We start from the raw sequence: 24,269 nt of genomic DNA, 5'->3' as shown, positions 1-24,269 counted from the left end.
TTTAGTTTTTGTTAATTTCTCAGGTACGTTTTTATTTATTTTAAGATAGGGATATTGTAATTTTAATTTAAAGTTAGGGGGTTGTTAGGTTTAGGCTAATAGTTTAATTTAGTTTTTGGCGATCTGGGAGGCTGGCAGTTTAGGGGTTAATAGGTTTATTTAGTGGTAGTGATGTGGGAGGCCAGAGGTTTAGGGGTTAATAACTTTATTTAGTGGCGGTGATGTTGGTGCGCTGCGGAATAGGGGTTAATAAATGTTATTAGTGGTGGTGATGTTGAGTGGCAGAATAGGGGTTAATAACTTGAATTTATTGTTTGTGATGCAGGAGGGCCTTGGTTTAGGGGTTAATAGGTAGTTTATGGGTGTAAGTGTACTTTGTAATACTTTAGTTATGAGTTTTGTGTAACAGCTTTGTTGTGTAAAAATAACTACAGGTCTCAAATTGCAAAACGGATCGTGTCGGTATAGGCTGTAATGCAAGCTTTTAGCCTCACCGCAAAAATCATAATGGCAGCACTAGGGAAATCCCATGTAAAAACTTTATTTTTTCTACTGCAGGACTGACGTTGCGTTACAGGCTAAAAGGCTTGCGATACAGTTATACCGTCAAGACTCATAATGGCTGCATTGCTGTTTTAATGCTGAAATGGCAATTTTTCCAGCATTTAAACACGAACACAAAACTCGTAATCTAGGTGTTTGTTAGCTGCATAACCATTTAAAAAAAAAAAACTCTGACAGATGCATGTCTCTACAACTTTCTAATAAAGGTGTTATAAACCCTAATGATGCCTCCAATCATATTCATTGCCCATAAACCCTACTTTTTGCTGGTTATTTGCCCAAATTACAACTTCTATTGCATAGCCTAATATATGAGAGCTAAAAACATTTATGGTACTTCACATTACCTACATGCCCCTATTATACCAGCTCTCTACCAAAATGAGATCTCAAATAAGATGCATGCCCCATTCAGCTTAATTTAATCCAGCTATACAGTATGCTCTAGTGATATCTTAGATCAGATGAATAGTTCCTGTAGCTACCTTTATGTTGGCTAAATGCCTAAATAATATCCTGCCTACTTTATGCTGGCCACATGCACAAAACATGAATTATTTTTAATTTTATTGTCTCACATCAAACTGTTAGCAAATTTCAAAACCAGTGTGTGTAATGTTGAATCTTTTGGAAATTTAAGGTTGAATTTTGAATTTTTCTGAACTGCAAGATTTAGAAATCCTCCTTAAAGGGACAGTCTAGGCCAAAATAAACTTTCATGATTCAGATAGAGCATGTAATTTTAAACAATTTTCCAATTTACTTTTATCACCAATTTTGCTTTGTTCTCTTGGTATTCTTAGTTGAAAGCTTAACCTAGGAGGTTCATATGCTAATTTCTTAGACCTTGAAGCCCACCTCTTTCAGATTGAATTTTAACAGTTTTTCACCACTAGAGGGTGTTAGTTCACGTATTTCATATAGATAACAGTATGCTCGTGCACGTGAAGTAATCTGGGAGCAGGCACTGATTGGCTAGACTGCAAGTCTGTCAAAAGAACTGAAAAAAGGGGCAGTTTGCAGAGGCTTAGATACAACATAATCACATAGGTTAAAAGTATATTATTATAACTGTGTTGGTTATGCAAAACTGGGAAATGGGTAATAAAGGGATTATCTATCTTTTAAAACAATACAAATTCTGGTGTAGACTGTCCCTTTCAGTAGTTATGAGTTTTCTCAGATTCTAACCATTATTTCACAAAGCAAAATGCCATTTCAATACATGTTGACTGTATAATGAATGAAACCGAAGCAACAAATATGTTATTGTATTTTTATGACTTCGGCTCCAATTAACTGTACCTCCGTTCTCAAAGGAAATCATGATGTCTGCTTCTCCTTGATTTGCTTTCACAAAATTCAGAGGTGCTGCATCACTCCAGGCTTTTAAACCCATATCCACTGCTCTATCCACATCAAGTTTGCTGAGGCTTGTAGTGTATTTAGCAATTCTGTGAAAGCAAATTTTAGAAATGTTAAAATTAAAGTTTAAAATTTAACATTCAGTTTTACTTACATTTTCAAAATGTGTACAGTATTTTAATATACACACTTTCTTTCCTACTGAACAAGAGTGAACAATATATAAATATACTGTATGTGTTGGTGATTGGATAATGGCTTTTACATGATACAGGGGACAGGGAAATGGAAGTAACCTTGCCCTTTGTCATAACAAAAAATCTCCTACTCATCTGAAATTCATAGTAAGTTTAATTATATATATATATATATATATATATATATATATATATATATATATATATATATATATATATATATATATATATATATATATATATTTATATTTATTATGCACTTGATAATTATACAATTATAATATATTTAATGGTCCTTTATTATTTTAATGCAACTCAGTAGTAGCTGGGATATAATGTAAACAGAAGGTTTTTTTTTATTTGTATATTAAAGGGACATTAAACACTTTGAGATAATATAAAATGATAAATCCTATATATATAGTGACCTATTTATAACTGTTTCTAATTGGCCACAGCAGAGAAGGTAACCTAAGTTACAACATGGCAGCTCCCATTGTTTTATAGAGAATAAAACTTTACACTTATTTTGTCAATATTTAAAAAGCTAATGAAAGTTTAAAAAAATACATCTATATGTTATTCTCAGACTATTTTTTTAATGCATCATTCTATCTAGATTTATTTAGTGTTTAATGTCCCTTTAATATATAGGCCTGGATTTGAATCCTTTAATGTGTGTTGTCAACTCTTGTGTTGTTTAACTTTCTTTTCTATGGGATTCCAATTTATTAGAAGCATATCTGTTTAAATGGATTAAAGGGGCATAAAACCCAAATGTTTTCTTTTTGATTGATTTTTGATGATTCAGACAAAGCATATAGTTTTAAACATCTTTCCAATTTACTTCTATTAGCAAATGTGCTACATTCTATTGGTATCCTTTGTTGAAGGAGCATGAATTCACTATTGGGAGCTAGCTGAACAAATTGTTTGAGCCAATGAAAATAAGCATTTATATGCAGCCATTAATCAGCAGCTAGCTCCCCGTAGAGTATTGCTGCTCCTGGGCTTACTTAGGTATGGTTTTCAACAAAGAAAACCAAGAGAATGAAGCATTAGTTAATAGAAATAAATTGTAAAGTTATGCTATATCTGCATCATGCAAGTTACATTTTGACTTTACTGTCTCTTTTAGCCATACCGATTATTATCTGGATGATAGTTCATTGCTTTACTTATATTAGAAGGAATAGCACATTTTCTATCAATAGCATATTTTCCCTTTTGTTTTATTAAAGGGACAGTCTATTTTTTTATTGTTTTTTTTTTTTTTTTTTTTTTTTTTTTTTTTTTTTTGTTTTCAAAAAAGCTTTATTTAAAACTTTCAAAGATACAGATACAAAATTCAAAGGTATAAAGCCATTTGCAAATTGTTAACATAATATTCTCTGTTACGCTCAGCATAGAGCGAGTGTCCATACTTGTGCTGATGACATATGAATAAAGTCAATTTACTCCTGTTAAGCAAGTGCATTCTTCACATGATAATAGTTCTGGTAAAGTCCAGCATTGTAGCTAGGCAGGCTCTCTGTTGTCTGAGGTTTATTTTGGTATAGTGTCTATCTGGGTCACTTGCCGATTGCTGGGTGGATAGGCATATTGCGGGGTAAGCAAGCATAACAACATCACTTAACAGGTTACAATTGACAGTACAGTGGCAGCCTCGACCGGGCTTCTTCCCGGTCAGGCTTGTGAGAATTATTGTGGGTAATGGGGGTGAGTTAGCGATGAGCAGTGGTATAAGAGTGATATCAGTCGAAGTCACTAGTCATTCAAATGTATCGATGAGGTTCTGTTTATACGTCAGTGGGTGTATCAGGCATGTATTGCTTCCACATATTTAACATTAGCTCATGTTTTTCTATGGTACCTGATCTAAGGTGATGGTATCTCTCTAAGTGGAGCAAGTTTTCTACCTGCTCTCTCCATTCTATTACTGTGGGAACTACAACGGATTTCCAATGTTTTGGGATTAGCATTTTGGCACTGTTAATTAATAGGATAAGTAGGGTGCTTGCTATGGCATTAGACAGTTTTGGAACTCCCACAAATAGAAGGATTTGGGGGTCATTAGGAATTTTGTGGTCTGTAATGTCTGAAATTTGTTTGAGTACTTCCACCCAGAATGAGTCCAGCTTGTCACATTTCCACCAAATGTGCGTTGGGTCCCCCACCTCCCCACATCCCCTCCAGCACTTATTGGAGGCCGTTTTGTAAATCTTGTGTAATCTGCTTGGGGTAAGATACCACCTAGTTAGGAATTTGTAGTTCATCTCCAGCACCCTAGTGGAGATGGAGGATTTTTTGGTGATCTGGAAAGCTTTATACCAGTTCTTATGGTTTAAACTGATCCCCATCTCTCTCTCCCAGGCCTTGGTGTAGGATGGCAGTTGTGTCTCATCTTTAGTTGTTAATAGTTTATATAGGATGGATATAGCGTGTCTAGGTGTATTTTCCAGTAGGCAAAGGCCTTCGAATAAAGTTATTTTTCTGGAGAAGTGTTGTTTATGTTGGTGTGTTGCGATAAAATGACGCATTTGTGTGTAGGAGTACCAGTTCAAGTGGATGTCTGGGTGGGATTCTACAATGTCGTCTAACGTTCTGAGTTTGCCCTCCTGGAAAAAGATTGCCACCGTACTATTTTTAATGTGTCTGCCTTTCTCTAGGTGTTTGTCTTTAATGGTCCAAGGGAGTGCAGGATTGTGGCAAAGTGAAAGCATTGGGGAGTATGTGTGCGAGATCTCTGTGGAGGTGGCTATCAGTCTGTCCCAAGTTGTGAAGAATTCGGTCAGTATTGGGTATTGGTGTATCCTGTCAGGTCGGTGCTTGCCTTGGATCCAAGCTGTTGTTCCTACATTGCATACACCCAGGATGTGTCTGTCAATTTGAACCCATTGCTTGTGTTCGCTGTTTGCGCACCAGTCTAACAGTCTGTGTAGAGCAGTGGCATTTTTGTATGAGTGGACATCGGGGACCCCTAAACCGCCCTTTTCTCTGGGTAAGTACAGTGTTTGTTTTGTAATTCTCGGCTTAATCCCTTTCCATATAAATTGTTCAATCAGTGATTGTAAGCGGGTTAGGTAATGGAGTGGTAGGTGTATTGGCGTAGTCTGTAGTAAGTACAGGATCCTCGGTAGGACATTCATTTTTATTACATTTATTCTGCCCACCCAAGAGATAGATTTATTACTCCAGCTTGAAAGATCCGTTAATAGAGATTCCTCTAATTTTTTGAAGTTGGCCAGAAATACAGTCTTTATGTCTGGTGCTAAATGTATGCCCAGGTATTTCAGTGTCGTGTTTTGTTTTTTAAGGGGACAGTTGGGGATTAATTGGTCTAATGTCTTGTCTTCATAGGATATGTTTATCATCTCTGATTTTGTGGTGTTAACTAAAAAGTTGGAGACCTGTCCAAACTCCCTAAACATCTGGATGACTTTTGGTATGGTCAGATCTACCTTCGTGAGGGTAAGGAGGATGTCATCCGCGTACAGAGCCAGCTTGTGCTCGCTGTGTCCTATAGTGACTCCTGTAACCTGTGTGTTGTTTCTTATTTTCTGAGCTAGTGGCTCTATGGATAGTGCGAAGAGCACCGGGGAGAGTGGGCAACCCTGTCTTGTCCCATTTTTAATATAGAATCTCTCCGAGAGTAGGCCGTTTACCTTTACTTTGGCCGTAGGGTGTGTGTATAGAGAGAAGACCTGGTCTAAAAATTTATTGCCGAATTTCATTTTTTGCATAGTTGCTTTTAGAAATAGCCAATTGACCCTATCAAAAGCTTTTTCGGCGTCAGTGGAGACTAATACCGCTGGAATTTTGTTAACTTTGGCGTAAGAAATAATTTGAAGGGCCTTTATCGTGTTGTCTCTTGCCTCTCTCCCTGGCACGAACCCCACTTGGTCAGTGTTAATCAGTTTGGGTAGATAGAGGTTTATTCTGGTTGAAAGTATTTTTGCAAAGATTTTTATGTCTGAGTTTAGTAATGAGATTGGGCGAAAATGTTCTGGTCTGTCTGGTGTTTTTCCCGGTTTTTGTAGTACGGTTATGTGTGCTTCTAGCATGTTTTCAGTGAAACCTGTGGTGGGTGTGAAAGAATTGAATAGGTTTGCCAAGTATATTGCCAGATGGTCTATGTATTTTTTATAGTACTTCATGCCGAAGCCATCAGGGCCTGGGCTTTTCCCACTTGGCATGTCCTGAACTGCCTTTTTAATTTCGTCTATTGTGATGGGAGAGTCTAGCTTGTCAGTGTCTTCATTCTCAAGGGTGGGCAGGTCTAGATCTGACAAATATTTTTCTATGTCTTGTGGTGTGGTATGTCCTGGGATATTATATAGTGTAGAGTAGTATTGCCTGAAGACCTCCGCGATACTTTTACTATCTTTTTGTGCTCTTCCCTGTTTGTCTTGTATGTCTTGAACGTATGTGTTTAACTGACGTCTCCGGAGAGCTCTAGCTAAGGAAGTGCCTGCTTTGTCCTGTACGTCAAAATATTTCTGTTTGAGTATAGCAGATTTCACTTGATGTTCCTTATTAAGGTGGTCCCTGAGGGACTGTCTGGCCTTAGTCAGGGATTTAAGTAAAGTCTTAGACTGTGGGTCTTGTTTATGTTGTTTTTCCCAGTAGCCAATTTGTGAGAGTGTAGAATTTATAAATTGCCTTTTTTCCCTTTTCTCCCTAGCTTTTAAGGCCATGAGCTCCCCCCTTAATACGCTTTTATGTGCCTCCCATAGTGTGGCTGGTGTTATTTCTTCTGTAGCGTTCTCTCTAAAGTAGTCTGTCAATGTTTTCTCTATCTCTATGCTAGTCAACGCATGATCTAGCATATAATCATCAAGCCTCCAAATAAATGGTTTTTGCGGCAGTTCTGGCCACTCCACAACACACTGAACAGGTGCATGGTCCGACCATGTGATCTGTAGGATTTTAGAGTCTACTATCAAGGCTAGCCCTGTTTGGTCAGTGAATAAGTAATCGATTCTCGTGTATGAGGCATGAGGGTGGGAGTAGAAGGTGTAGTCCTTGGTTTTAGGGTTAAATGCCCTCCAGATGTCTTGTAGTCTTAGTTGTTGAAGGTGGTTTTTAACTGACCTAATAACTTTCTGAGGGGTGCTGGTGCTACCGGTGGATGTGTCTATGGAGGGATCTAGAGGTAGATTAAAATCTCCTCCAATGAATAGGGTTCCTTTAGCATGGACTAAAAGTGACTGGAAAATAGTCCTGAAGGTATGTTGCTGCTCTTTATTGGGTAGATAGATGTTTGCAAATGTGACCGATTTATTAAATAAGAGACCTACTAATATTATGTATCTACCGTCCTTATCTTTCTCAACATAGGTGGCTTGAAAGTTTACTGAGTTTTTGAAAAGTATTCCCACTCCCCCTGTCTTTGCTGTACCGGAGGCCAGGAATGTCGTCTTATATTTGTGACTTAGTGTCTTTGGCTCTCTCCCCCTTTTGAAGTGTGTTTCTTGGACAAAAAGGATGTCCCCTGTGTTTTTGTACAAGTCCCTAAAGACTATAGATCTCTTTTCGGGGCTATTTAGTCCTTTTACATTTACTGTCGTCAGAGAGAGCGTGTGGGTGCGTGAAGTCATTATTTGTTGTTATTTTTGAGTATGCTGATGCGGCAAGGAGTACTTTTGCAAACAGGTGTCAATAATTATTAAAACAGTACAATCAGCAGTGATCTATTATAGGTAGTGTAGCACAGTATTGATATGGAATAGCTGTAACCTGAAAAACAAGGCAATAAGGTTTTGACAAAATTGGTTTCTGATAACTGTCAATTGCAAACGAGTGATAGAATTGGCAGTTAGTATCAGAATTAACTATACAAGGAGTAGTATCCCCACCCCCAAACCATTTTAGTAAAAAATACGAGTGATAAACAAAGTTAACCCTCTAAAAATAACAGATAATACGACCTTTAGCCTTATTGGAACATCAGAGAGGAATGTCCAGCCTTTTGAAAAAGGCAATTCAATTGCCTGTGCAGATCCTTTCTTGTGAACTTGGGGGGTCATGAGGTTGTAGAGTTCTTATGTGCGGGCCTTTTTCTTTACCAAATGCACGTTGATTGTCTCTCAGACCAAATAGTTCCTCTTCAGGCTCTGTTATGTTGAGTTGTAGGGCACTGTTGAAGTTGGAGAGGTCATCCAGATTTCTGAAAACTGCCGTGGTACCTCCTTTAGTTGCGATGACACTTACGGGGAAGCCCCATCTGTATGGTATATTTTTGTCCCTAAGGACTGATGTGATGAAGTGCAGGTCTCTCCTCTTCTGCAGGGTTGTAGGGCTTAGGTCAGCAAAGACCTGGATGTGGATACCAGCATGTGTAATCTTCTGTTTTTGCCTCGCATGTCTAAGAATTTCTTCTTTATCCTTGAAGTTGAGGAGCTTCAGTATGATGTCACGTGGGGGTGCTTTTGGTGGGGGTTTAGCTCTCAGGGCTCTGTGGGCTCTTTCAATATTTATGTCTGGGGCGCTGTTATTGCCTTTAATTGTTCTAAATAGATCTTGTAAGCACCCCTCTAATGCGGAGGGTTGAATTGATTCTGGTATGCCACGGATACGTAGGTTATTGCGCCTACCCCTGTTGTCTAGGTCTTCCACCTTTTCTAATAAATGATGTATTGTTTCCTGCTGGTCGTAGACCATTTTTGAGATGTGTTGGACATCATTATCTGTTGTGTTGTAATGCTCCTCCAGTGCTGTCACTCTGTTGGAGACTTTTGAGATGTCCTTTTTAAGCTCCCCATACCAGCTCTTCACTTCTCCCAATAATTCCTTAAAGTCCTCTTTAGTGCACAGTGAATTAATGTCCTCTTTAGTTAAAATTTGTGTTGTACACGTGGAAGCAGGAGGTATAGGCTGGTCAGGCTGTTCTGTGATTTTAACTTGTTCCATCTTTTGTGCTGAGACTATAGGATCTTGCAGTTTAAGAAATTGCTGTATTGGTTTTACTTTAATAGGGATGTCTGGCTTAGCTGATCTGCGGCCTGGCATGGCCAGTCGCAGGGGTTGAGAGTATTTGTTTTACTGTTTTCTTTCTGACCTTGGGTCTTTGTTCTTCCCCTGTCAGACTGCTGCTAATGACTTTTGATGTCTGTCTCCTAATAGTGTGCACCAATTAGTGTGGCATTACAGCGTGTGCCCTTTACTTATAGTCCTTGTATGTGGGCCTGAGGATCGCTGCTGGGGCTAACACTGCTGTGTGGCGGAGTTTGAGTGTTAGGCTTATGGCTGCCTAATTTTTATATGGCCCCCTTTTGTATTCTTCCCGATTAACAGCCGTTTAGTTTGAGCCCCCTGGATTTATATTTTTATGTGGGTGAGGTATTGAGGCTCGTGTCCCCCTGCGGGAGGTCCTTAGATACCTGTGCTTTCAGTGATCGCCTGAGTTTTGGCTAGTTGGTCGGTTGCGCTGGCCCCGATCGTCATAGCCTGTGATGTCACTGCTTTCGGTAAACCCCCGGTACTAATTCTGGCTGCAGTCTTTTAAATCCTGTACCGGACGGGTCTATGTTGTTCAGCCGCTCACGTGTCTGCTGTGCGGTCTATGCGGGCCTGGCACCAGAGCGTCCGTGTCGTAGTTTCAGCTGCGGGAGCGAGGGTGATCTTGTTTTTTTTTATGGGTGGTCTGGCAGCTTCTATACTTGTTCCCCCAATGTGAGGCTGAGTCTCTCGGTATATGTGTGTGTTATATTAGGCTATTTTTATTTGGTTTGGGTAGTGGGGCCTAGGAGCTCTTGAATCAGTCAGCCATCTCCCAGCGCGGCCAAGCTCCGCCCCTATTTTTTTATTGTTTAAAAAGATAAATAATCCCTTTATTACCCATTTCCCAGTTTTGCATAACCAACACTATTATATTAATATGTTTTCCTTTATGATTACCTTGTGTCTAAGCCTCTGCAGACTGGCCTTATCTCAGTGCTTTTTACAAACTTGCATTTTAGCCAATTAGTGCTGGTTCATGCATAACTCCACGAGAGTGAGCACAATGTTATTTATATGGAACACATTAACTAGCCCTAGTCTGGCTGTGAAAAGCTAATAGAATGCACTGAGATAAGAGGCAGCCTGTAGGGGCTTAAATTCCGACAGGGATTTAGAGGTTATGAAGTATATTAATATAGCAATGTTGGTTGTGCAAAAATGAGGAATTTGTAGTAAAGGTGTTATCTAAATCAAGTAGACTGTCCCTTTAAATGATCATTCACTATTATTGTAAATACACATTTTGATTAGAATTGAAGAATATTAAATTTGATCACTATTGTTTTCTGAATATAAACCATTCCTGAAATGCTATTTCTTAAGTCTTCACATGTTTATGAGTGGTTTAATACTTCCTGTAAACTGATTAAATATTTGATATTATCATTTGCTTTTTGTTGTGCCTAAAGCGGTCTATACCTACTCTATCAGGTTAGTACCTCTATAATAAATAAATCCCGGTCACCTATGCAGCATTGCTGAACAGAGAAAGAGATAGGGAAAGGCCAGAGCTTAAAAATAAGCAGTTCCTATAACTGGGCAAAAGTTACCATGCCTGCAGTCAAGTAGTGAACCTGTCCTCCTGTAATCTCCACTTGTGATGCTGCATTGTATGGCGAAATGTAACATTGCACAAAAGGCTTCTTGTGCATTACCATCCCCTCTCTAGCACAACCAATTGTGCTGGAGCTGGGCATGTCAATCACCCTGAACTAGTGAGTGTCGCAATGCCGCCCCCTGCCAATCAGAGTTAAAGGTGAAAAAATTCTATTGGCTGATGCAATCAGCCAATAGGATTGAGCTTCAATCCTATTGGCTGATCCAATTAGCCAATAGGATTGAGCTCACATTTTATTGGCTGTTCCAATCAGCCAATAGAAAGCAAGCTCAATCCTATTGGCTAATTGCATCAGCCTTTAATTCCGATTGGCTGATAGAATTCTATCAGCCAATCGGAATTCAAGGGACGCCATCTTGGATGACGTCACTTAAAGGAACCTTCATTCTGGAAGAAGACTTCGAAGAGGATGCTCCGCACCAAATGTCTTGAAGATGGAGCCGCTCCACGCCGGATGGATGAAGATAGAAGATGCTGTCTGGATGAAGACTTCTGCCCGTCTGGAGGACCACTTCTGCCGGCTTGGATGAAGACTTCTCCCGGCTTCATTGAGGACTTCTTGCCGCTTGGATGAAGACTTCTCACAGCTTCGTTGAGGATGGATGTCCGGTCTTCAAAACTGTAAGTGGATCTTCGGGGGTTAGTGTTAGGTTTAAGGGTTTATTGGGTGGGTTTTATTTTTAGATTATGGCTTTTGGGCTGAAAAAGAGCTAAATGCCCTTTTAAGGGCATTGCCCTTACAAATGCCCTTTTCAGGGCAATGGGGAGCTTAGGTTTTTTTAGTTAGGCTTTTATTTGGGGGTTGGGTTGTGTGGGTGGTGGGTTTTAGTGTTGGGGGGTTGTTTGTAATTTTTTTTACAGGTAAAAGAGCTGATTTCTTTGGGGTAATGCCCTGCAAAAGGCCCTTTTAAGGGCTATTGGCAGTTAAGTTTAGGCTAGGGTTTTTTTATTTTTTGGGGGGCGGGGCTTTTTTTGATAGGGCTATTAGATTAGGTGTAATTAGTTTCAATATCTGATAATTTATTTTTTTATTTGGTGTAATTTAGTGTTTGTTTTGTAATTTAGGTAATTGTATTTAATTTATGTAATTTATTTAATTGTAGTGTAAGGTTAGGTGCTAGTATAACTCAGGTTAGGTTTTATTTTACAGGTATTTGTATTTGTCTTTTTTTTAACTAGGTAGATAGTAAATAGTTAATAACTATTTACTAACTATTCTACCTTGTTAAAATAAATACAAACTTGCCTGTAAAATAAAAATAAACCATAAGCTAGCTACAATGTAACTATTAGTTATATTGTAGCTAAATTAGGGTTTATTTTACAGGTAAGTATTTAGTTTTAAATAGGATATATTTAGGTAATCATAGTAAGTTTTATTTAGATTTGTTTTAATTATATTTAAGTTAGGGGGTGTTAAGGTTAGGGTTAGACTTAAGTTTAGGGGTTAATAAATTTAGTATAGTGGCGGCGACGTTGGGGGCGGCAGATTAGGGGTTAATAAATGTAGGTAGGTGGCGGCGATGTTAGGGGCAGCAGATTAGGGGTTAATAATATTTAACTAGTGTTTGTGATGTGGGAGTGTGGCGGTTTAGGGGTTAATATGTTTATTATAGTGGGGGCGATGTCCGGAGCGGCAGATTAGGGGTTAATAATTTTATTTTAGTGTTTGCGATGCGGTAGGGCCTCGGTTTAGGGGTTTATAGGTAGTTTATGGGTGTTAGTGTACTTTTTAGCACTTTAGTTATGACTTTTATGTTACGGCGTTGTAGCATAAAACTCAGAACTACTGACTTTAGATTGCGTTACGAATCTTGCGGGATATGCTGTACTGCTCACTTTTTAGCCTCCCAGAAAAAGCTTGTAATATTGGCGCTATGGAAGTCCCATTGAAAAAAGACTTTACGCAAATTGCGTAAGTTAATTTGCGTTACGGCCAAAAAAGTGTGCGGTACAGGTTTTTTGACAAGACTCGTAATAGCAGCGGTAGTGAAAAAACAGTGTTATAACCCATAATGAATGGGGAGGTGTGTCCACAGATGCAGACAGCTCACGCAGGCATCACACATGCTCACCTGGAGTTCGAGTAAGTTTGGAGTCTTGAGGAGGGGAACAGTACAAGGATGGCCCACCCGACATGGAACGGATGAAGAGGGCAGTCCCCTAGGACCAAGCACAAATGGAACTACGAGCAGTGAGTAGCCTAAACACCTAAACATTTAGGAAGTTTATTGAAGCGTGGGTTGCAGTGTGGTATCCCCAGGACAATAAGGGAATGTGACAAAAGTTTATGGTCATAAAGTTAATATGTGGGTAAGAGGAACTGAATATAACAGCACAGGGAAAAGTTCTGTTTACAATTATTAGGAGATACCCGGATCCCTCAGTAACTTAAACAGCAAATAGCAAATTGCAATTAACCTTAACCACTATAAATCCCAACTACAATTAACCCTTCACTGCAGCCTCCACGACAACAAACCTATTAATACCATACTCATAGTAATTCTAGCTTCTTCTAACACCAGTGACCTCCTGTATTAAAGTTTTATTTCACTGGTCCTCCGCTAGAATTAACCAAATAACCCCCCCCCCCCAATAACCAATTATCCATTCTCAGCCTTTCAACAGCAAAGGGACCCCTATTTTAAATAATAACCGCCAAAAATTAAGAGCAAAATGTGCTGTTATTCTCTCCTCATGAGTCTCCCTCTCTCTATATACAATGTATATCTCTCACTGGCTTTATGTCTTCTTATCTCTGCTGTTTATTCTCCCCTCATGAGCCTCCCTCTCTCTATATACAATATATATCTCTCACTGGCTTTGTTTCTTCTTATCTCTGCTGTTTATTCTCTCCTCATGAGTCTCCCTCTCTCTATATACAATGTATATGTCTCCCTGACTTTGTGTCTTCTTATCTCTGCTGTTTATTCTCCCCTCCTGAGTCTCCCTCTCTCTATATACAATGTATATCTCTCACTGACTTTGTGTCTTCTTATCTCTGCTGTTTATTCTCTTCTCATGAGTCTCCCTCTCTCTATATACAATGTATATCTCTCACTGAAATTGTGTCTTCTTATCTCTGCTGTTTATTCTCTTCTCATGAGTCTCCCTCTCTCTATATACAATGTATATCTCTCACTGGCTTTGTGTCTTCTTATCTCTGCTGTTTATTCTCTCCTCATGAGTCTCCCTCTCTCTATATACAATGTATATCTCTCACTGACATTGTGTCTTCTTATCTCTGCTGTTTATTCTCTTCTCATGAGTCTCCCTCTCTCTATATACAATGTATATCTCTCACTGACATTGTGTCTTCTTATCTCTGCTGTTTATTCTCTTCTCATGAGTCTCCCTCTCTCTATATACAATGTATATCTCTCACTGACTTTGTGTCTTCTTATCTCTGCTGTTTATTCTCTTCTCATGAGTCTCCCTCTCTCTATATACAATGTATATCTCTCACTGACTTTGTGTCTTCTTATCTCTGCTGTTTATTCTCCCCTCATGAGTCTCCCTCTCTCTATATACAATGTATATCTCTCATTGACTTTGTGTCTTCTTATCTCTGCTGTTTATTCTCTCCTCATAAACCTCCCTCTCTCTATATACAATGTATATCTCTCACTGACTTTGTGTCTTCTTATCTCTGCTGTTTATTCTCCCCTCATGAGTCTCCCTCTCTCTATATACAATGTATATCTCTCACTGACTTTGTGTCTTCTTATCTCTGCTGTTTATTCTCCCCTCATGAGTCTCCCTCTCTCTATATACAATGTATATCTCTCACTGACTCTGTGTCTTCTTATCTCTGCTGTTTATTCTCCCCTCATGAGTCTCCCTCTCTCTATATACATTGTATATCTCTCACTGACTTTGTGTCTTCTTATCTCTGCTGTTATTCTCTCCTCATGAGTCTCCCTCTCTCTCTATACAATGTATATCTCTCACTGGCTTTGTTTCTTCTTATCTCTGCTGTTTATTCTCCCCTCATGAGTCTCACTCTCTCTATATACAATGTATATCACTCACTGACTTTGTGTCTTCTTATCTCTGCTTTTTATTCTCTCCTCATGAGTCTCCCTCTCTCTATATACAATGTATATCTCTCACTGGCTTTGTGTCTTCTTATCTCTGCTGTTTATTCTCTCCTCATGAGTCTCCCTCTCTCTATATACAATGTATATCTCTCACTGGCTTTGTGTCTTCTTATCTCTGCTGTTTATTCTCCCCTCATGAGTCTCCCTCTCTATATATACAATGTATATCTCTCACTAGCTGTGTGTCTTCTTATCTCTGCTGTTTATTCTCTCCTCATGAGTCTCCCTCTCTCTATATACAATGTATATATCTCACTGACTTTGTGTCTTCTTATCTCTGCTGTTTATTCTCTCCTCATGAGTCTCCCTCTCTCTATACACAATGTATATCTCTCACTGGCTTTCTGTCTTCTTATCTCTGCTGGTTATTCTCTCCTCATGAGTCTCCTTCTCTATATATACAATGTATATCTAACACTAGCTGTGTTCCTTCTTATCTCTGCTGTTTATTCTCTCCTCATGAGTCTCCCTCTCTCTATATACAATGTATATCTCTCACTGACTTTGTGTCTTCTTATCTCTGCTGGTTATTCTACTCTCATGAGTCTCCCTCTCTCTATATACAATGAATAGCTCTCACTGGCTGTGTTTCTTCTTATCTCTGCTGATTATTCTCCCCTCATGAGTCTCCCTCTCTCTATATACAATGTATATCTCTCACTGACTTTGTGTCTTCTTATCTCTGCTGGTTATTCTACTCTCATGAGTCTCCCTCTCTCTATATACAATGAATAGCTCTCACTGGCTGTGTTTCTTCTTATCTCTGCTGATTATTCTCCCCTCATGAGTCTCCCTCTCTATATATTCAATGTATATCTCTCACTGACTTTGTGTCTTCTTATCTCTGCTGTTATTCTCTCCTCATGAGTATCCCTCTCTATATATACAATGTATATCTCTCACTAGCTGTGTGTCTTCTTATCTCTGCTGTTTATTCTCCCCTCATGAGTCTCCCTCTCTCTATATACAATGTATATCTCTCACTGGCATTGTGTCTTCTTATCTCTGCTGTTTATTCTCCTCTCATGAGTCTCCCTCTCTCTATATACAATGTATACCTCTCACTGACTTTGTGTCTTCTTATCTCTGCTGTTTATTCTCTCCTCATGAGTCTCCCTCTCCCTACATACAATGTATATCTCTCACTGGCTTTGTGTCTTCTTATCTCTGCTGGTTTTTCTCCTCTCATGAGTCTCCCTATCTCTATATACAATGTATATCTCTCACTCACTTTGTGTCTTCTTATCTCTGCTGTTTATTCTCCCCTCATGAGTCTCCCTCTCTCTATATACAATGTAAATCTCTCACTGACTTTGTGTCTTCTTATCTCTGCTGTTTTTTTCTCCCCTCATGAGTCTCCCTCTCAATATATACAATGTATATCTCCCACTGGCTTTGTGTCTTCTTATCTCTGCTGTTTATTCTCCCCTCATGAGTCTACCTCTCTCTATATACAATGTATATCTCTCACTGACTTTGTGTCTTCATATCTCTGCTGTTTATTCTCCCCTCATGTCTCCCTCTCTCTATATACAATGTATATCTCTCACTGACTTTGTGTCTTCTTATCTCTGCTGTTTATTCTCCCCTCATGAGTCTCCCTCTCTTTATATACAATGTATATCTCTCACTGGCTTTATGTCTTCTTATCTCTGCGGTTTATTCTCCCCTAATGAGTCTCCCTCTCTCTATATACAATGTATATCTCTCACTGACTTTGTGTCTTCTTATCTCTGCTGTTTATTCTCTCCTCATGAGTCTCCCTCTCTATATATACAATGCATATCTCTAACTGGCTTTGTGTCTTCTTATCTTTGCTGTTTATTCTCTCCTCATGAGTCTCCCTCTCTCTATATACAATGTATATCTCTCATTGACTGTGTTTCTTCTTATCTCTGCGGTTTATTCTCTCCTCATGAGTCTCCCTCTCTCTATATACAATGTATATCTCTCATTGACTGTGTTTCTTCTTATCTCTGCTGTTTATTCTCTCCTCATAAACCTCCCTCTCTCTATATACAATGTATATCTCTTACTGACTTTGTGTCTTCTTATCTCTGCTGTTTATTCTCTCCTCATGAGTCTCCCTCTCTATATATACAATACAAATCTCTAACTGGCTTTGTGTCTTCTTATCTTTGCGGTTTATTCTCTCCTCATGAGTCTCCCTCTGTCTATATACAATGTATAGCTCTCACTGACTTTGTTTCTTCTTATCTCTGCTGTTTATTCCCTCCTCATGAGTCTCCCTCTCTCTATATACAATGTATATCACTCACTGACTTTGTGTCTTCTTATCTCTGCTGTTTATTCTCTCCTCATGAGTCTCCCTCTCTCTATATACAATGTATAGCTCTCACTGACTTTGTTTCTTCTTATCTCTGCTGTTTATTCTCCCCTCATGAGTCTCCCTCTCTCTATATACAATGTATATCTCTCACTGACTTTGTGTCTTCTTATCTCTGCTGTTTTTTCTCCCCTCATGAGTCTCTCTCTCTATATATACAATGTATATCTCTCACTGACTTTGTGTCTTCTTATCTCTGCTTTTTATTCTCTCCTCATGAGTCTCCCTATTTCTATATACAATGTATATCTCTCACTGACTTTGTGTCTTCTTATCTCTGCTGTTTATTCTCTCCTCATGAGTCTCCCCCTCTATATACAATGTATATCTCTCATTGACTTTGTGTCTTCTTATCTCTGCTGTTTATTCTCTCCTTATGAGTCTCCCTCTCTCTATATACAATGTATATCTCTCACTGACTTTGTGTCTTCTTATCTCTGCTGGTTATTCTCCCCTCATGAGCCTCCCTCTCTCTATATACAATGTATATCTCTCACTGGCTTTGTGTCTTCTTATCTCTGCTGTTTATTCTCCCCTCATGAGTCTCCCTCTCTCTATATACAATGTTTATCTCTCACTTACTTTGTGTCTTCTTATCTCTGCTGTTTATTCTCCCCTCCTGAGTCTCCCTCTCTCTATATACAATGTATATCTCTCACTGACTTTGTGTCTTCTTATCTCTGCTGTTTATTCTCTTCTCATGAGTCTCCCTCTCTCTATATACAATGTATATCTCTCACTGACTTTGTGTCTTCTTATCTCTGCTGTTTATTCTCTTCTCATGAGTCTCCCTCTCTCTATATACAATGTATACCTCTCACTGACTTTGTGTCTTCTTATCTCTGCTGTTTATTCTCTCCTCATGAGTCTCCCTCTCTCTATATACAATGTATATCTCTCACTGGCTTTGTGTCTTCTTATCTCTGCTGGTTTTTCTCCTCTCATGAGTCTCCCTATCTCTATATACAATGTATATCTCTCACTCACTTTGTATCTTCTTATCTCTGCTGTTTATTCTCCCCTCATGAGTCTCCCTCTCTCTATATACAATGTAAATCTCTCACTGACTTTGTGTCTTCTTATCTCTGCTGTTTTTTTCTCCCCTCATGAGTCTCCCTCTCTATATATACAATGTATATCTCCCACTGGCTTTGTGTCTTCATATCTCTGCTGTTTATTCTCCCCTCATGAGTCTACCTCTCTCTATATACAATGTATATCTCTCACTGACTTTGTGTCTTCATATCTCTGCTGTTTATTCTCCCCTCATGTCTCCCTCTCTCCAGTGGCGGCTGGTGAATTTTTAGGATGGGGGTGCACAAGACCCTGCCCCTATTAGAAAGCCACGCCCCTTTGAAAAAACACGCCCCTTTTTAAAAACCACGCTCCTTTTAGCAAGCCACACCCATTTTTAAAAGCCACATCCCTTTGCGAAAGTCACGCCCCTCAAATGGCCCCACCAATTTCAACCAGCAGTGTTTTTGGTCATCGTCTTCTTGAAATATCCAGCCACTGCCTGGGGGTAACTTCAACTGAAGTTTGTGACTGATTCCTCAACATTATTCTCAAGTATCTGCTGATATTGAGTGGAATCCATGAGACCATCAACAATATTACCAGTAGTACAGGTCTTTGGAGGTGGTCTGTGGGCTGTTTTTGACCGTTCTCAACATCCTTTGCCTTTGCCTCTGGCCCTCTCTGATATTTTACTTGCCCTGCTACTTCTGGCCTTAACAAGAACTGTGCCTGTGGTCTTCCATATCCTCACCATGCATTGCCCACTGTGTTCCTCACAGTGGACACAGACATCTTAAATCTATGAATGCATACTCTTCAGTACAGCCATGTTCACGTGCGACAGTGCACAAATGGAGGAGCCTACACTACCTGCCCATGTCTAGTCTTAAAATATACATGATGGTGCTCAGTTAAATTATATAATAACATATATATATATATATATTAACCAAATGATTAATTAAAGCTGCAAAATAATAAGAATATTGAATGTACATTTATGAAAACATATATATTCCTGGATTTAAAGAACCTTCCACTTTATAGAGAAATACAACCACATTTCAATTACTGTTGCCCCAGCCCCCAGTGTTCAATATTAGGCAATGCAACCAAAGGCCTTGGCAACATGAAGATAAATACACCAACATTTTACTTTCTAGTACAAAAGAAGATTTTTTCTATTACACTAGTGCTTAATAATTTACTTCAAAGGTAAACATTAAAACAATGTTTATAACTCAAGTACAAGTTTTGTAAATCAAGTCAATCCGCCTGTCTTTTTTTGAGGCAAATAAATCAATAACATTTTCGTTGAATTTAGGAATGTCATTTATCAATTGTTTTTCAATTGTCAGCATGGCTAGAGCGGTCAGTCTTTCCTCAGTCATTGTGCTCCTTAGAAATGTCTTAACTCGTTTTAAAGTTGAGAAACATCTCTCAGCCTCAGCAGTTGTCACGGGAATAGTTGAAATAATTTGCAACAGTTTGTAGGTCTCCGAGAAAGTACTGTCCAAGTTATTTTCAATTATAAACTGTAGAAGACTAATGGCACCATTCATGTTTCTGAAATCTGGTCTTCTGTAAATTACTCCTAGTTCAGTTTTCAGGCGATCTTTCTGTAATGTGTGATAAACAGCTGATGTTTGGTCAAGAAGCTGATTTGGAAAAATTTTCTCGTAATCCGCAAATTTTTCCGCTTGCAGGAGAGAAACAGCCGAGTAGTGAGTTATAAAAGAAAATCTATCTTTTACTTGATTTGTGATAACATCGCATATCTCTTTAGCTGCCACAGTCTGAGCAATGTGAATATTTTCTCTCTTCCTTTTCCTAGATGTTTCCTCTGTTTCTGATATCGTCATGGTCACTGTGTCCATTCTATTCCTTTCATTTTCCATTGTCTGCTGGAAAGTGTTAATATGTTTTCTAATAAGTGCCGCATCTGTTTGTGTTTTCTGAAGTTGGTTGTATAACACATCTACATGTGGCATAATATTGTGGAAAACTGTAAGCCAAAACACGAATACCGAGTCTTGTAACATACGCCGAATAGCCCCTGCTTGATTTATAGCTATTTCTTTTTTCGATGTTGACTCTATTTTTTCCATGCATTCAATTAACTGTTCCCTGTTTTCAAAAACTGTATTGACGGTTCGACTCTTGAAATTCCACCTGGTGGCTGAACCATGAGGTATCCTTCTTTTAACAGTTTCATCTAGAATAGCTATCCTTTGTGGTGAGTTACTAAAAAAGTTAGTAATGTCACTTAGATTTGAAAAAAATACTCGAACTTGTTGATTTTGACTGCTTGCTTGGCTGACAATTAAATTGAGCTGATGTGCGTAGCAATGCACAAAATGTGCATTCTTATAGGTACGTTTAATTATAGCCTGAACACCTGCATGCTGACCACTCATCACGCTTGCACCGTCGTAACTCTGCGATATCAGTTTCTCTGGGTTGTCTATAACTTTTTCCAAAGTAGCTTGAATACACGTAGCTAAAGATTCTGCATCATGTCCAGCTGGATTAGTGAATTCCCAGAATCTCTCAACCGGTTGTCCGTTACCTATAATGTATCTAAAAACAACAACCAATTGGAAGGCAGATGAAACATCAGTAGTTTCATCTGCTATCACTGCTACAAAACTTGCATTTGAGATTTCCTTCTTTATTTGGTTCTGGCAAACAGTAAGCATACAGTCTAATAAATCGTTTTGAATTTCTTTTGACGTTCCTTTAAAAACAGTGGCACTAGCGAGATGTTCTTTTAGAAGCTCTGCTGAGAAGTTTATAAGACCTCTGAAAATGCCTGGATTTAATGAATCATCGCGTTCGTCATGTCCTCGAAGTGCAAGCTCAAATGCGCCGCAAAATAAAATACAATTAATTATTTTGGAAAGAACATAGCGATTTTTCGTTACTTGCTCATTATGTTTTTTAATATTCAAGCGATATGCACTGTCAAGTTGTTGCCGAATATCAACCCTTCCTAGCAAATTAAACTCTAATGTGGAGTTTAAATGTGATTGGGAGCAATTATGTTTATTTGTTTTTTGACTTAAATGTGATAAATCGGCGACACCATAACTCACCCAGCTTGAATCCCCACTTTGTTTTGCAAACAGTAGACAATAAAAACAAAAGAGCCTGTTTGATAATTCACAACCACAAATCCATGGATATTTATCATATACCTCGGGTTTGAATTCTCTTTTGTAATCTCTAGTTTTACATTTTGTCACCTGGGTAAGGTTAAGCATAGGTGTTGGCCTGAGCATTTTAATTTCAATTTTTCTTTCAATGGGCAACGTTGAAAAATGTAATTGCTTTAGCTCAGACACACTAATTTTACTAAGTGCCATCTTAACTGTTAGTTTACACACAAATAACAGTCCTTTGCTCTTATCTAATATATAACTTGTATGTAGGTAGCTCTGCAGCTGTTAGGAAATATACAACTCAACTTGAAGTAATAATTTAATAGTTTGGCGGTTGTTATGTAATATATAACTTGTAGGTAGGTAGTTCTGTAGCTGTTAGAAAATATATTAAAAGTTTAATAGTTTTGTGGTTGTTATGTAATATATAACTTGTAGGTAGGTAGCTCTGCTGCTCTGCAGCTGTTAGAAAATATACAACTCAACTTGATGTAATAGTTTAATAGTTTGGCGGTTGTTATCTAATATATAACTTGTAGGTAGGTAGCTCTGCAGCTGTTAGAAAATATACAACTCAACTTGCAGTAATAGTTTAATAGTTTGGCGGTTGTTATGTAATATATAACTTGTAGGTAGGTAGCTCTGCAGCTGTTAGAAAATATATTAAAAGTTTAATAGTTTTGTGGTTGTTATGTAATATATAACTTGTAGGTAGCTAGCTCTGCTGCTCTGCAGCTGTTAGAAAATATACAACTCAACTTGAAGTAATAGTTTAATAGTTTGGCGGTTGTTATCTAATATATAACTTGTAGGTAGGTAGCTCTGCAGCTGTTAGAAAATATACAACTCAACTTGAAGTAATAATTTAATAGTTTGGCGGTTGTTATGTAATATATAACTTGTAGGTAGGTAGTTCTGCAGCTGTTAGAAAATATATTAAAAGTTTAATAGTTTTGTGGTTGTTATGTAATATATAACTTGTAGGTAGGTAGCTCTGCTGCTCTGCAGCTGTTAGAAAATATACAACTCAACTTGATGTAATAGTTTAATAGTTTGGCGGTTGTTATCTAATATATAACTTGTAGGTAGGCAGCTCTGCAGCTGTTAGAAAATATACAACTCAACTTGCAGTAATAGTTTAATAGTTTGGCGGTTGTTATGTAATATATAACTTGTAGGTAGGTAGCTCTGCAGCTGTTAGAAAATATATTAAAAGTTTAATAGTTTTGTGGTTGTTATGTAATATATAACTTGTAGGTAGGTAGCTCTGCTGCTCTGCAGCTGTTAGAAAATATACAACTCAACTTGAAGTAATAGTTTAATAGTTTGGCGGTTGTTATCTAATATATAACTTGTAGGTAGGTAGCTCTGCAGCTGTTAGAAAATATATTAAAAGTTTAATAGTTTTGTGGTTGTTATGTAATATATAACTTGTAGGTAGGTAGCTCTGCTGCTCTGCAGCTGTTAGAAAATATACAACTCAACTTGATGTAATAGTTTAATAGTTTGGCGGTTGTTATCTAATATATAACTTGTAGGTAGGTAGCTCTGCAGCTGTTAGAAAATATATTAAAAGTTTAATAGTTTGGCGATTGTTATGTAATATATAACTTGTAGGTAGGTAGCTCTGCAGCTGTTAGAAAATATATTAAAAGTTTAATAGTTTTGTGGTTGTTATGTAATATATAACTTGTAGGTAGGTAGCTCTGCTGCTCTGCAGCTGTTAGAAAATATACAACTCAACTTGAAGTAATAGTTTAATAGTTTGGCGGTTGTTATCTAATATATAACTTGTAGGTAGGTAGCTCTGCAGCTGTTAGAAAATATATTAAAGTTTAATAGTTTGGCGGTTGTTATGTAATATATAACTTGTAGGTAGGTAGCTCTGCAGCTGTTGCAAACTATACAACACAACACTAGTAGGCAACGGCAAGTAGTTTTGCGGTGCCGGTTGTTATAAAATATACTGCAGCTGTTAGAAAATATCAACTACAACTAATAGGTAATATCTTATAATAATTATAATAATATAGCTCACTAGAGATAAAAAAAAAATCTTAAATATGTCAGTTTACTGCCTAATTTTAGTATCGGCAGCAGCACAGCAGTTTTTTTAAAAAAAAACTTGTACCTTTTTTTTGCTAAACTTCTAATTGCAATCTGCTAATTAATCTGCTAAAATACTTAAATTAAATGTATTAATGGTAAGCAACCGTGACAGCCGTCAACGGTCAACAACTAGTAGTATCAACAGCAGCACAGCAGTTAACTGCTTTTTTTTTCAAAAAAACTTTTACCTTTTTTTGCAAAACTTCTAATTGCAATCTGCTAATTAATTAATCTGCTAAAATACTTAAATGTATTAATGGTAAGCAACCGTGACAGCCGTCAACGGTCAACAAGTAGTATCAGCAACAGCACAGCAGTTAAATGCTTTTTTTAAAATAAAAATTTTTTTTTTCTTTTTTTGCAAAACTTCTTATTGCAATCTGCTAATTAATTAATCTGCTAAAATACTTAAATGTATTAATGGTAAGAATAAGAAACCGTGACAGCCGTCAACGGTCACAACTAGTATCAGACAGCAGCACAGCAGATGTTAACTTTTTTTGCAAAACTTCTAATTGCAATCTGATAAAATCTGCTAAAAAATATTATTTTATTATTCCCAAATTACTCCACTAGTCCACTAAAGAACTCCCTACCTAAGTACTCTAATCTGACTGTCTGAGAGACTGTATCTTTTTTTTTTTTAAAGCAAAAATAAAAATGACCTTTTTTTTTTTTCTCACACACACAAATTAATAAGCTGCAGGCCTGCAGCAAAATATATTTTTTAAGGCAAGATTCCTTGGACCTCCCTACCTTCCCTACCCTGTCTGACTCTGTCCCTGA

The 24,269-nt window shown here is 37.9% G+C and overlaps 1 protein-coding gene across 1 annotated transcript in view; it reads right to left on the bottom strand.

Moving 5' to 3' along the window:
* The window catches only part of MMP20 (matrix metallopeptidase 20), a 93,994-nt gene that overhangs the window by 46,896 nt on the left and 22,829 nt on the right, over window positions 1-24,269 (bottom strand). The window contains exon 3 of the mRNA XM_053705065.1: window positions 1,870-2,018. Within this exon, the coding sequence (XP_053561040.1) occupies window positions 1,870-2,018 (149 nt within the window). The remainder of the gene's footprint in view (window positions 1-1,869; window positions 2,019-24,269) is intronic.

Source organism: Bombina bombina, chromosome 3, assembly GCF_027579735.1.
Source record: "Bombina bombina isolate aBomBom1 chromosome 3, aBomBom1.pri, whole genome shotgun sequence".
Taxonomy (NCBI): domain Eukaryota; kingdom Metazoa; phylum Chordata; class Amphibia; order Anura; family Bombinatoridae; genus Bombina; species Bombina bombina.
This window is presented reverse-complemented; position numbering and strand designations above follow the sequence as displayed.